Genomic DNA, 15,009 nt, shown 5'->3' on the forward strand with positions numbered 1-15,009 from the left:
GTTTGGTGGATGGAGTATGCACTGACTGTAATGAGATCGGCCAGGTGGACATCAGACAATATGAGTTCCATCATTGGGGCTGTTAGTCTGGTCCAATCAGGGAGCCCTGACTGACAGAGAGAAACAGGTTTGGCTCAATCCGAGAGCAGGCTCTGAGGGAGCCGGACAAGTTCCAGCTATTGTACAAGTGTAAATAGAGGGTGACTTGGTGATGGGATACTGGCCTCTGTGGAGTTACTTCAGAGTAAGGTGTGGAAATGTCAGGTTGCCCTCTTCTGTAGGAAGAATGCCTGTGGCCAGCAGCTGGGTCCACCGCTTTTCATCAGTTATACAATACTTTGTACATGAACATAGGAGGCATGGTTAGTAAGTTTGCAGATGACACCAAAATTGGACATGTAGTGGATTTTCAAAGAAGGTGACCTCAGAGTACAGTGGGACCTTGATCAGATGGGCCAATGGGCCAAGGAGTGACAGATGGAGTTGAATTTAGATAAATGTGAGGTGCTGCATTTTGGAAAGGCAAATCAGGGCAGGGCTTATACACTTAATGGTGAGATCCTGGGGAGTGTTGCTGAACAAAGAGACCTTGGAGTTCAAATTTATAGCTTCTTGAAAATGGAGTCGCAGGTAGGCAGGGCAGTGAGGAAGTGTTTGGTACTCTTGCCTTAGTTGGTCAGTGTGTTGAGTAAAGGAGCTGGGAGGGTCACGTTGGGGCTGTACAGGATATTGGTTAGAGCCACTATTGGAATACTGTGTGCAATTCTGGTCTCCCTGCGATAGGAAGGACGGTGTGAAACTGGAAAGGGTTCAGAAAAGATTTACAAGCATGTTGCCAGCGTGGGAGGGTTTGAGCTACAGGGAGAGGCTGAACAGGCTGGGGCTATTTTCCCTGGAGAGTCACAGGCTGAGGGACAAATTTGTAGATGTTTATAAAATTATGAGGGGTGCGGATCGGGTAAGTAGACAAGGTCTTTACCCCAGGGTGGGGGAGTCCCAAGCTAGAGGGGCATAGGTTTAAGGTGAGAGGGGAAAGATTTAAAAGGGACCTGAGGGGTAACATTTTCACACAGAGGGTGGTGCGTGTATGGAATGAGCTGCCAGAGGGAGTGGTGAGGGCTGGAACAATTACAGCATTTAAACAGCATCTGGATGGGTATATGGATAGGAAGGGTTTAGAGGGATATGGACCAAATGCTGGCAAATGGGATTGGAATTATTTAGGATTTCTGGTCAGTGTGGACGAGTTGAACCAAGGGTCTGTTTCCATGCTGTACATCTCTGTGACTGAGTGGAAAAGTTGAATATGATTGAAACAGAGGAACTGCAGAATGCTGCAGTACAGAGGGATCTGATTATCTTTGTACTTAATCACAAGCAGTTGTGAGAGAGGGACAGCGATGTTGACCTTAATTGCAAGTGGCGTGGAGTACTGAGGTCAGGAAGTTATGCTCCAGTTGGACTTGGTGTTAATAAGACTGAGTCTGAAGTATTGTGTACACTTCTGGTCTCTTTATTCAGGGAGGGATATTGGAAGTGGATGAGAGCAGATTTTTGCTGATTCCTGGGAGGAGAGGAGCATCTTATAGAAATATGGAACATGCAGTGTCGGTACCCATCACAGGGGGCTTTGACAGGGTGGATGGTATTTTCAGTGTTTTTGAGTGATGTCCCCTTGTTGGGGAATCTAAACCTGGGCATTGATTCTGAGTGAGAGTCTTCCACTTAAGGCAAAAAGGAGTTGTTCTCTCAGGATGACAAGGGCACCAGTGTTTGAAATTCATGTCCCCAAGGTAGCGGGGACTGAATTTATTTAAGGCTGGGATCAACAGACTTTGATCTAAATAAACACAGAGGCTACAAGGGCAGATTGGAGACTAGGAATCCTGCAGCGAGTAACTCAGCTCCTGACTCCCCAAAGCCTGTCCACCACCTCCAAGGCACAAGCTAGGAGTGTGATGGAATACTCTCCACTTGCCTGGATGGGGGCAGCCCCAACAACACTCAAGAAGCTTGACACCATCCAGGACAGAGCAGCCGCTTGATTGGCATCACATCCACAAACATCCCACTCCCTCCACCACCAACGCTCAGTCGCAGCAGTGTTTACTATCTACAAGATGCACTGCAGAAATTCACCAAAGATCCTCAGGTAGCACCTTCCAAACCCACAACCACTTCCACCTGGAAGGACAAGGGCAGCAGTTCCATTCACCATCCTGACTTGGAAATATATTGCTGTTCCAAATCCTGGAATTCCCTCCCTCAGGGCACTGTGGATCTACCCTACAGCACATGGACTGCAGTGCGTTCAAGGAGGCAGCTCACCACCGCCTTCTCTAGGGCATCTAGGGACGGGCAATAAACACTAGCCCAGCTAGACACATTCAGGGCCCAGGACAGTGGAGGTACATTAGGGCCTCAGAACTGGGCTCCTGGGTCTCAATGGGCTCTGTGCTCAGGTCAGAGAGCTGCGGCCCACAATGTTCAAATCAATCGCTGGGAATCCAGGCCAGGAGCTGCACTGGGGGGGGTCAGATTCCTCATCTTACCCACTTTCTATCAAATTATTTAAAAATGTCCCCCCATGGCCTCTTTGTCAATCTACAGGAAGTGGGCATCAGGCATATTGTGGGGTAAACAGACGGGAATTGTGGGCAGTTAATGGAACTGGAAATTAGGAAGTAAAAAGGAGAGAAACATAGTGAGAGAGGGTAAAGAGGAAACTCATATGGAAAAGTTTACAAATGACAGATTACATTAGCTGCTGTGGTCGGTTTGATGGAACACAGCATCAGGGTGAGGAAGATCCATGTGTTCATCCTGGGAAGTGATGGAGCTCTGTAAAAAGAAACATTGATTAAATCATACCCAGAGAGCACTAAGGGGACCTGGAGAATACATACAAGACAGCACAAACTGATGAGGGATGTTTGTGAGTATCACAGTTCCCTCCTGGCTGCTCTCCTTCCTTCCATTCTCCAGAAGGTTTAGCTCATGAGTGTCTTTGTTACCTGTATCTGAGCTTGTACCCTCCACCCACAACAAGCCAGGGTCCCCTCACCCTCCCCAGCCCCACCCTGCTTGCAGGTCACCCCTTAACCCTGATTCGGCAGCACTACATTCTCCCCTTTGCTCCAATCCCTCCATACTACCCCCCCCCCACCCCCCACCACCATCCCACCCCACGGCCCTCCGTGAGCTATCTGCTCCTCACGGCCCTGACAAAGGTGACTCCTGGTCTCATATTGACAGCTGCCCCTTCAGGTACCTTGGGACTAAGTTCTGGAACTGCACACTCACACACACACACTCTCTCTCACACACACACACACTCTCTCTCTCTCACACACACACACAATCTCTCTCTCACACACACACACTCTCTCTCTCACACTCTCACACACACACACTCTCTCTCTCACACACACAAACTCTCTCTCTCACACACACACACTCTCTCTCTCTCACACACACACTCTCTCTCTCACACACACACACTCTCTCTCTCTCACACACACACACACACTCTCTCTCTCACACACACACACTCTGTCTCACACATACACACACTCTCTCTCTCTCACACACACACACACTCTCTCTCACACACACACTCTCTCTCGCGCACACACACACACACACACACACACTCTCTCTCTCATGCACACACTCTCTCTCTCTTACACTCTCTCACACACACATACTCTCTCTCTCACACACACACTCTCTCTCACACTCACACATACACACTCTCTCTCTCACACACACACACTCACACTCACACACACACTCACACACACTCTTTCTCTCTCACACACTCTCTCTCTCAAACTCTCTCTCACACACACACATACACACTCTCTCTCACACTCAAACACTCTCTCTCACACACTTTCTCATACTCACACATACACACTCTCTCTCTCACACTCACACACACTCTCACTCACACATACACACACTCTCTCACACTCTCTCTCACACTCACACATACACACACTCTCTCTCACACTCACATACGCTCCCTCACACACACCCTCTCACACTCACACATACACACTGTCTCTCTCACACACTCTCTCACACACACACTCTCTCACACACACACTCTTTCTCTCTTACACATACACTCTTTCTCTCTCTCACACACACACACACACACACACACTCTCTCTCTCTCACACACACACGCACACACACACCATCTCTCTCTCTCACACACACACACACACTCTCTCACACACATACATACAAACACACACTTACCTCACACTGTCTCACTCACACACACATACACACACACCATCTCTCTCTCTCACACACACACACACACTCTCTCTCTCTCTCACACACACACACACACTCTCTCACACACATACATACAAACACACACTTACCTCACACTGTCTCACTCACACACACATACACACACACAATCTCTCTCTCTCACACACACACCCTCCTTCTCTCTCTCTCACACACACACATGCATATTCTCTCACTGACACACACACTCTCACAAACACACTGTCTCACTCTCACACACACATACACACACACTCTTTCTCACACACACATACTCACACACACTCTCTTTCTCACACATACTCACGCACACACTCACTTTCTCACACACAATCACACCCACACACCCCTCCACTTCACACACCCTCACATACACATACACCCCTCACACAGACAAACACACACACACCCCTACACACACATACACACTCACACCTGTCCAGACCCTGGGCCTCATGGTGAGGGAACTGGAGAGGGGAGAATGCGCTCTACTCCATCAGGTACATGATGCCCCTCCCTCTGTTTGAGACCGGGCTTGGGGGGGTGGGGGAGGGGTTTGCAGAATGAGGGGGCTGGGTTATTTAATGTGTAAATGAGCCAGAATTCAGGTAACAACCCATGGGCAGATCTGAAAATATTACAGTCCATCATCCTCCTCACTCAGCATTGCACATTCCCCATGTTACAATCATCACTGCCCCAGTGTAAAGTCACAGGATAACAGAATCCCTACAGCCCAATCTGCCCCTCTGAACAGCATCCCACCCAGACCCATCCCTCTCCCCTGTGACACTGCATTTCCCGTGGATAATCCACCCTAACCTGCAGATCTTTGTGGGAGGAAAACCCACACAGTCTCCTGAGAGTAGAATCAAACCCGGGTCCCGAGTGCTCTGAAGCAGCAGCACTAACCACTGAGCCATCCAGCTTAAATCATTTAAGATTAATCCTTGTTTTCCCCTTTTTCTAAAAAAAAATCTTCTTTTATTCAAGTTAATGTTCTGATTCTCCTGTCCACCCACTGCCACATCTACCCCCTCCCCACCAGCACCCTCCACCCCCCCACCCCTTACACTTTATCTCTTCCAGCTTTGTGCAGGTTTTAGACGGTTTACAAATGCTCCCTCCAGTACTCTCCACCTCTACTTCACCCTCCCTCCCAAACTCTCCTCCTTGCCCACACGCTCACACTCTCTCTCTCTCTCGCCTTTCCCTTGGATTTTCCCTTCAACACTATTTCAAGATCTGAGAGCGCAGGACTTGGTTTGGAATGTCCCTGTGGGAGCACCTTCAGGGAATATGGTCCCACTCCACGTGCACATGAGCCAGGGTGGGGGAGAATGGGTAGGTGGGGGATGGGAGGGGTGATATGTGATCGGTGATGGGAATTGAGGGGTTGGGGGAAATGATGGGGGGGGGGGGGGGGCGGTGGTCACACAAGCCCTGCCCACACATTAGCAGCTGCTGAGAGTAAAGAGAGCAAGGGAGAGAGATCCACTCGGTGCCTGGGGGTGTGCTGTCTCGTTGCAGAGAGGGAGCTCGGGGCCCTGCCAATGTCGCAAAGTGATAATAACATTCACATCCAAAACACAAACCCTGACAAATAAGGAGGAGACTCCTGGCGGGAATCTCAGCATCACTCTCAGTGTCTCTACATTGTAACGTTGCTGGCTTGATCTTGTTTCATCGCTGTGGGTGATTCAGTGATACAGGAGCCAGTCCCAATAGGCATTGACTGGCTGCCTGCCTTGCTGTCTTCTCCTGCCCCATTTCCCACTGTCTCGACCGGGGCACCACACCCAAATATCCAAACAACATATTGTGGCTCTGGCAAAACTGTTGTCCCAAACATATCCACACTTTAACATGCTGGGAGAAGCCATTGGAATTCCAATCTGCTGTCGGCAGCCCTGAATCAAGAAGATCCTGTGGGAATGTCAGAAGATCCAGTGTAACCCAATGATCTTACCTCACTATTCACTGCCTTTCCTGGTGCTCACGCCTTAACCCCAAAGTGAAGAAAGGAACAGAATGGGCTGCAATTCCATGACATCAGCAAGTTTCTGACTGTTCGACCAAGATAAGAACCACCCAGAGGCCATTCACTTATTTATTAAACTCCCTTCAACAAACATTGAGCCACAGACCTTGTTAAACATTTGCCTGAAATCGTGCATCTGTTTATTAGGGAAGCTGGTCAGAGCATTATGGGAGAAAAAGCAGACCATTCTGCACCTCAAGCCTGCTGCTGTTCTGAATACCAGCCCGATCTGCACCCGAGCACCCGTCTCCAACAAACTCTTACTCTCAGCTCTGAAAACTCTCAGATTGATTCGTGGAATCCACGGCATTTTGGGCAGAAAGTTCTGGAATTCATACAAATGAGGACGAGGTCACTCGGCCCTCTGAGCCTGTTCTGCCATTTGATCAGATTGTCATTGCTCTGGTTGTGGGCTCAGCTCCATGACCATCACCAAGTCCATCAGTGCAGCCACTTCCAAATTAAACAGTGATCCTGCCTCCTCTACTGTCCCGGGGTGGGGGTGTGCTGGGGGAGGGGGTTGTATTGGGAGGTGGGGGGTATTGGGAGGGGGGTGTGCTGGGGGAGGGGGGTGTATTGGGAGGTGGGGTGTATTGGGAGGGGGGTGTATTGGGAGGTGGGGGTGTATTGGGAGGGGGGTGTGCTGGGGGAGGGGGTGCATTGAAATGGGGGTGCATTGGGAGGTGGGGGTGTATTGGGAGGGGGGTGTGCTGGGCGACGGGGGTGTATTGGGAGGGGGGTGTATTGGGAGGTGGGGGTGTATTGGGAGGGGGGTGTGCTGGGGGAGGGTGTGCTGGGGGAGGGGTGTGTATTGGGAGGTGGGGTGTATTGGGAGGGGGATGTATTGGGAGATGGGAGTGTATGGGGAGGTGGGGTGAATTGGGAGGTGGGGTGTATTGGGAGGTGGGGTGTATTGGGAGGTGGGGTGTATTGGGAGGTGGGGTGTAGTGGGAGGTGCGGTGTATTGGGAGGGGGGTGTATTGGGAGGGGGGTGTATTGGGAGGGGGGGGGTATTGGGAGGTGGGGTGTATTGGGAGGTGGGGTGAATTGGGAGGTGGGGTGAATTGGGAGGCAGATGTATTGGGGGGGGGGTGTATTGGGAGGTGGGGGTATATTGGGAGGGAGATGTATTGGGAGGGGGGTTTATTGGGAGATGGGGTGTATTGGGAGATGGGGTGTATTGGGAGGGGGGGTGTATTGGGAGGGGGGGTGTATTGGGAGGTGGGGTGTATTGGGAGGGGGGGTGTATTGGGAGGGGGGGTGTATTGGGAGGGGGGGTGTATTGGGAGGTGGGGTGTATTGGGAGGGGGGGTGTATGAGGAGCGGGGGTGTATTGGGAGGTGGGGGTGTATTGGGAGGTGGGGGTGTATTGGGAGGTGGGGCGTATTGGGAGGTGGGGCGTATTGGGAGGGGGTTGAATTGGGACAGGGGTGTATTGGGAAGGGTGTGTATTGGGAAGGGTGTGTATTGGGAAGGGTGTGTATTGGGAAGGGTGTGTGTTGGGGGGGTTGTATTGGGAGAGGGGATGTATTGGGAGAGGGGATGTATTGGGAGATGGGGTGTATTGGGAGGTGGGGGTGTATTGGGAGGGGGGTGTATTGGGAGATGGGGTGTATTGGGAAGGGGGATGTATTGGGAGGTGGGGTTGTATTAGGAGGGGGGTTGTATTGGGAGGTGGGGTGTATTGGGAGGTGGGGGTGTATTGGGAGGTGGGGGTGTATTGGGAGGTGGGGGTGTATTGGGAGGTGGAGGTGTATTGGGAGGTGGAGGTGTATTGGGAGGTGGGGGTGTATTGGGAGGGGGGTGTATTGGGAGATGGGGTGTATTGGGAGATGGGGTGTATTGGGAAGGGGGATGTATTGGGAGGTGGGGTTGTATTAGGAGGGGGGTTGTATTGGGAGGTGGGGTGTATTGGGAGGTGGGGTGTATTGGGAGGGGGTTGTATTGGGACAGGGGTGTATTGGGAAGGGTGTGTATTGGGAAGGGTGTGTATTGGGAAGGGTGTGTATTGGGAAGGGTGTGTGTTGGGGGGGTGTATTGGGAGAGGGGATGTATTGGGAGATGGGGTGTATTGGGAGGGGGGATGTATTGGGAGGTGGGGTTGTATTAGGAGGGGGGTTGTATTGGGAGGTGGGGTGTATTGGGAGGTGGGGTTTATTGGGAGGTGGGGGTGTACTGGGAGGTGGGGGTGTACTGGGAGGTGGGGGTGTACTGGGAGGTGGGGGTGTATTAGGTGCGGGGATGTATTGGCAGGTGGGGTGTATTGGGAGGTGGGGTATATTGGGAGGTGGGGTATATTGGGAGGTGGGGTATATTGGGAGGTGGGGTATATTGGGAGGTGGGGTGTATTGGGAGGGGGGTGTATTGGGAGGGGGGTGTATTGGGAGGGGGGTGTATTGGGAGGGGGGTGTATTGGGAGGGGGGTGTATTGGGGATGATGTATTGGGAGGTGGGGTGTATTGGGAGGGGGGTGTATTGGGAGGTGGGGTGAATTGGGAGGTGGGGTGCATTGGGAGGCAGATGTATTGGGAGGGGGGGTGTATTGGGAGGGGGTGTATTGGGAGGTGGGGGTATATTGGGAGGGAGATGTATTGGGAGGTGTGGTGTATTGGGAGGTGGGATGTATTGGGGGTGATGTATTGGGAGGTGGGGTGTATTGGGAGGGGGGTGTATTGGGAGGTGGGGTGAATTGGGAGGTGGGGTGTATTGGGAGGCAGATGTATTGGGAGAGGGGATGTATTGGGAGATGGGGTGTATTGGGAGGGGGGATGTATTGGGAGGTGGGGTTGTATTAGGAGGGGGGTTGTATTGGGAGGTGGGGTGTATTGGGAGGTGGGGTTTATTGGGAGGTGGGGGTGTACTGGGAGGTGGGGGTGTACTGGGAGGTGGGGGTGTACTGGGAGGTGGGGGTGTATTAGGTGTGGGGATGTATTGGCAGGTGGGGTGTATTGGGAGGTGGGGTATATTGGGAGGTGGGGTATATTGGGAGGTGGGGTATATTGGGAGGTGGGGTATATTGGGAGGTGGGGTATATTGGGAGGTGGGGTGTATTGGGAGGGGGGTGTGTTGGGAGGGGGGTGTATTGGGAGGGGGGTGTATTGGGAGGGGGGTGTATTGGGAGGGGGGTGTATTGGGAGGTGGGTGTATTGGGGGTGATGTATTGGGAGGTGGGGTGTATTGGGAGGGGGGTGTATTGGGAGGTGGGGTGAATTGGGAGGTGGGGTGCATTGGGAGGCAGATGTATTGGGAGGGGGGGTGTATTGGGAGGGGGTGTATTGGGAGGTGGGGGTATATTGGGAGGGAGATGTATTGGGAGGTGTGGTGTATTGGGAGGTGGGATATATTGGGGGTGATGTATTGGGAGGTGGGGTGTATTGGGAGGGGGGTGTATTGGGAGGTGGGGTGAATTGGGAGGTGGGGTGTATTGGGAGGCAGATGTATTGGGAGGGGGGTGTATTGGGAGGGGGGTGTATTGGGAGGGGGGGGTGTATTGGGAGGGGGGTGTATTGGGAGGGGGGGTGTATTGGGAGGGGGGTTGTATTGGGAGGTGTGGTGTATTGGGAGGTGGGGTGTATTAGGAGCGGGGATGTATTGGGAGGTGGGGTGTATTGGGAGGTGGGGTGTATTGGGAGGTGGGGTGTATTGGGAGGTGGGGTGTATTGGGAGGTGGGGTTTATTGGGAGGTGGGGTTTATTGGGAGGTGGGGTTTATTGGGAGGTGGGGGTGTATTGGCAGGTGGGGGTGTATTGGCAGGTGGGGGTGTATTGGCAGGTGGGGGTGTATTGGGAGGTGGGGGTGTATTGGGAGGTGGGGGTGTATTGGGAGGTGGGGTGTATTGGGAGGTGGGGTGTATTGGGAGGTGGGGTGTATTGGGAGGTGGGGGTGTATTGGGAGGTGGGTGTATTGGGAGGCGGGGTGTATTGGGAGGCGGGGGTGTATTGGGAGGCGGGGGTGTATTGGGAGGCGGGGGTGTATTGGGAGGCGGGGGTGTATTGGGAGGGGGGGTGTATTGGGAGGTGGGGGTGTATTGGGAGGGGGGCTGTATTGGGAGGTGGGGTTTATTGGGAGGTGGGGGTGTATTGGGTGGTGGGGGTGTTTTGGGAGGTGGGCGTGTATTGGGAGGTGGGATGTATTGGGAGGTGGGGGTGTATTGGGAGGGGGGTTGTATTGGGAGGGGTGTTGTATTGGGAGGTGGGGTGTATTGGGAGGTGGGGTTTATTGGGACGTGGGGGTGTATTGGGAGGTGGGGGTGTATTGGGAGGTGGGGGTGTATTGGGAGGTGGGATGTATTGGGAGGTGGGATGTATTGGGAGGTGGGATGTATTGGGAGGTGGGGTGTATTGGGAGGTGGGGTGTATTGGGAGGTGGGGTGTATTGGGAGGTGGGGTGTATTGGGAGGTGGGGGTGTATTGGGAGGTGGGATGTATTGGGAGGTGGGGTGTATTGGGAGGTGGGGTGTATTTGGAGGTGGGGTGTATTGGGAGGTGGGGGTGTATTAGGAGCGGGGATGTATTGGGAGGTGGGGTGTATTGGGAGGTGGGGGTGTATTGGGAGGTGGGGGTGTATTGGGAGATGGGGGTGTATTGGGAGGTGGGGTGTATTGGGAGGTGGGGTGTATTGGGAGGTGGGGTGTATTGGGAGGGGGTTGTTTTGGGACAGGGGTGTATTGGGAAGGGTGTGTATTGGGAAGGGTGTGTATTGGGAAGGGTGTGTATTGGGAAGGGTGTGTGTTGGGGGGGTGTATTGGGAGAGGGGATGTATTGGGAGAGGGGATGTATTGGGAGATGGGGTGTATTGGGAGATGGGGTGTATTGGGAGGGGGGATGTATTGGGAGGGGGGATGTATTGGGAGGGGGGATGTATTGGGAGGGGGGATGTATTGGGAGGTGGGGTTGTATTAGGAGGGGGGTTGTATTGGGAGGTGGGGTGTATTGGGAAGTGTGGTGTATTGGGAGGTGGGGGTGTACTGGGAGGTGGGGGTGTATTAGGAGCGGGGATGTATTGGTAGGTGGGGTGTATTGGGAGGTGGGGGTGTATTGGGAGGTGGGGGTGTATTGGGAGGTGGGGGTGTATTGGGAGGTGGGGATGTATTGGGAGGTGGGGGTGTATTGGGACAGGGGTGTATTGGGAAGGGTGTGTATTGGGAAGGGTGTGTATTGGGAAGGGTGTGTATTGGGAAGGGTGTGTATTGGGAAGGGTGTGTATTGGGAAGGGTGTGTGTTGGGAAGGGTGTGTGTTGGGGGGGTGTATTGGGAGAGGAGATGTATTGGGAAAGGGGGTGTATTGGGAGATGGGGTGTATTGGGAGTGGGGATGTATTGGGAGGTGGGGTTGTATTAGGAGGGGGGTTGTATTGGGAGGTGGGGTGTATTGGGAGGTGGGGTTTATTGGGAGGTGGGGGTGTATTGGGAGGTGGGGGTGTACTGGGAGGTAGGGGTGTACTGGGAGGTGGGGGTGTACTGGGAGGTGGGGGTGTACTGGGAGGTGGGGGTGTACTGGGAGGTGGGGGTGTATTAAGAGCGGGGATGTATTTGTAGGCGGGGTGTATTGGGAGGTGGGGGTGTATTGGGAGGTGGGGGTGTATTGGGAGGTGGGGTGTAGTGGGAGGTGGGGTGTAGTGGGAGGTGGGGTGTAGTGGGAGGTGGGGTGTAGTGGGAGGTGGGGTTTATTGGGAGGTGGGGTATATTGTGAGGTGGGGTATATTGTGAGGTGGGGGTGTATTGGGAGGTGGGGGTGTATTGGGAGGTGGGGGTGTATTGGGAGGTGGGGGTGTATTGGGTGGTGGGTGTATTGGGAGGTGGGTGTATTGGGAGGTGGGTGTATTGGGAGGTGGGTGTATTGGGAGGTGGGTGTATTGGGAGGTGGGGTGTATTGGGAGGGGGGTGTATTGGGAGTTGAGGTGAATTGGGAGGTGGGGTTCATTGGGAGGTGGGGTGCATTGGGAGGCAGATGTATTGGGAGGGGGTGTATTGGGAGGTGGGGGTATATTGGGAGGGAGATGTATTGGGAGGTGGGGTGTATTGGGAGGTGGGGTGTATTGGGGGGGGGGTGTATTGGGAGGTGGGGGTGTATTGGGAGGTGGGGGTGTAGTGGGAGGTGGGGGTGTAGTGGGAGGTGGGGGTGTAGTGGGAGGGGGGGGTGTAGTGGGAGGGGGGTGTATTGGGGGTGATGTATTGGGAGGTGGGGTGTATTGGGAGGGGGGTGTATTGGGAGGGGGGTGTATTGGGAGGGGGGTGTATTGGGAGGGGGGGTGAATTGGGAGGGGGGGTGAATTGGGAGGGGGGGTGAATTGGGAGGTGGGGTGAATTGGGAGGCAGATGTATTGGGAGGGGGGGTGTATTGGGAGGGGGGTGTATTGGGAGGTGGGGGTATATTGGGAGGGAGATGTATTGGGAGGTGGGGCGTATTGGGAGGGGGGCGTATTGGGAGGGGGGCGTATTGGGAGGGGGGTGTATTGGGAGATGGGGTGTATTGGGAGATGGGGTGTATTGGGAGATGGGGTGTATTGGGAGATGGAGTGTATTGGGAGATGGGGTGTATTGGGAGGGGGGTGTATTGGGAGGTGGGGGTGTATTGGGAGGGGGGTGTATTGGGAGGTGGGGTGTATTGGGAGGGGGGATGTATTGGGAGGTGGGGTGTATTTTGAGGTGGGGGTGTATTGGGAGGTGGGGGTGTATTGGGAGGTGGGTTGTATTGGGAGAGGGGATGTATTGGGAGGTGGGGGTGTATTGGGAGGTGGGGTGTAGTGGGAGGTGGGGTGTTGTGGGAGGTGGGGTATATTGGGAGGTGGGGTATATTGGGAGGTGGGGTATATTGTGAGGTGGGGTGTATTGTGAGGTGGGGTGTATTGTGAGGTGGGGTGTATTGTGAGGTGGGGTGTATTGGGAGGTGGGGTGTATTGGGAGGTGGGGTGTATTGGGAGGTGGGGTGTATTGGGAGGTGGGTGTATTGGGAGGTGGGTGTATTGGGAGGTGGGTGTATTGGGAGGTGGGTGTATTGGGGGTGATGTATTGGGAGGTGGGGTGTATTGGGAGGGGGGTGTATTGGGAGGTGAGGTGAATTGGGAGGTGGGGTTCATTGGGAGGTGAGGTGCATTGGGAGGCAGATGTATTGGGAGGGGGTGTATTGGGAGGTGGGGGTATATTGGGAGGTGGGGTGTATTGGGAGTTGGGGTGTATTGGGAGGGGGGTGTATTGGGAGGGGGGTGTATTGGGAGGGGGGTGTATTGGGAGGTGGGGGTGTAGTGGGAGGTGGGGGTGTAGTGGGAGGTGGGGGTGTAGTGGGAGGGGGGTGTATTGGGAGGGGGGTGTATTGGGAGGGGGGTGTATTGGGAGGGGGGTGTATTGGGAGGGGGGTGTATTGGGGGTGATGTATTGGGAGGTGGGGTGTATTGGGAGGGGGGTGTATTGGGAGGGGGGTGTATTGGGAGGGGGGGTGAATTGGGAGGTGGGGTGAATTGGGAGGTGGGGTGAATTGGGAGGCAGATGTATTGGGAGGGGGGGTGTATTGGGAGGGGGGTGTATTGGGAGGTGGGGGTATATTGGGAGGGAGATGTATTGGGAGGTGGGGCGTATTGGGAGGGGGGCCTATTGGGAGGGGGGCGTATTGGGAGGGGGGCGTATTGGGAGGGGGGCGTATTGAGAGATGGGGTGTATTGGGAGATGGAGTGTATTGGGAGATGGGGTGTATTGGGAGATGGGGTGTATTGGGAGGGGGGTGTATTGGGAGGTGGGGGTGTATTGGGAGGGGGGTGTATTGGGAGGTGGGGTGTATTGGGAGGGGGGATGTATTGGGAGGTGGGGTGTATTTTGAGGTGGGGGTGTATTGGGAGGTGGGGGTGTATTGGGAGGTGGGTTGTATTGGGAGAGGAGATGTATTGGGAGGTGGGGGTGTACTGGGAGGTGGGGGTGTATTAGGAGCGGGGATGTATTGGGAGGTGGGGTGTATTGGGAGGTGGGGGTGTATTGGGAGGTGGGGGTGTATTGGGACGTGGGGGTGTATTGGGACGTGGGGCGTATTGGGACGTGGGGCGTATTGGGAGGTGGGGCGTATTGAGAGGGGGTTGTATTGGGACAGGGGTGTATTGGGAAGGGTGTGTATTGGGAAGGGTGTGTATTGGTGGGGTGTATTGGGAGAGGGGATGTACTGGGAGGTGGGTGTATTGGGAGGGGGGAAATATTGGGAGGTGGGGTGTATTAGGAGCGGGGATGTATTGGGAGGTGGGGTTTATTGGGAGGTGGGGTTTATTGGGAGGTGGGGTGTATTGGGATGTGGGGGTGTACTGGGAGGGTGGGGGTGTACTGGGAGGGTGGGGGTGTACTGGGAGGTGGGGGTGTATTAGGAACGGGGATGTATTGGGAGGTGGGGTGTATTGGGAGGTGGGGGTGTATTGGGAGGTGGGGTTTATTGGGAGGTGGGGTTTATTGGGAGGTGGGGTTTATTGGGAGGTGGGGCTGTATTAGGAGCGGGGATGTATTGGTAGGTGGGGTGTATTGGGAGGTGGGGTGTATTGGGAGGTGGGGTGTATTGGGAGGTGGGGTGTATTGGGAGGGGGTGTGTATTGGGAGGTGGGGGTGTACTGGGAGGTGGGGGTGTACTGGGAGGTGGGGGTGTACTGGGAGGTGGGGGTGTATTAGGAGCGGGGATGTATTGGGAGGTGGG

The 15,009-nt window shown here is 54.2% G+C and overlaps 1 protein-coding gene across 1 annotated transcript in view; it reads right to left on the bottom strand.

Annotated features, from left to right (window-relative positions):
* Nucleotides 1-6,410, bottom strand: part of serpinf2b (serpin peptidase inhibitor, clade F (alpha-2 antiplasmin, pigment epithelium derived factor), member 2b) — a 75,813-nt gene extending 69,403 nt beyond the window's left edge. Inside the window, exons 1-2 of the mRNA XM_048557349.1 lie at nucleotides 6,278-6,410; nucleotides 2,760-2,841 (exon numbers count right to left, since the gene is read on the bottom strand). Of these exons, the coding sequence (XP_048413306.1) occupies nucleotides 2,760-2,822 (63 nt within the window). The 5' untranslated portion in view covers nucleotides 2,823-2,841; nucleotides 6,278-6,410. The remainder of the gene's footprint in view (nucleotides 1-2,759; nucleotides 2,842-6,277) is intronic.
* Nucleotides 6,411-15,009: the final 8,599 nt, after the last annotated feature.

This window comes from Stegostoma tigrinum, chromosome 27 (genome assembly GCF_030684315.1).
Source record: "Stegostoma tigrinum isolate sSteTig4 chromosome 27, sSteTig4.hap1, whole genome shotgun sequence".
Lineage (NCBI taxonomy): Eukaryota > Metazoa > Chordata > Chondrichthyes > Orectolobiformes > Stegostomatidae > Stegostoma > Stegostoma tigrinum.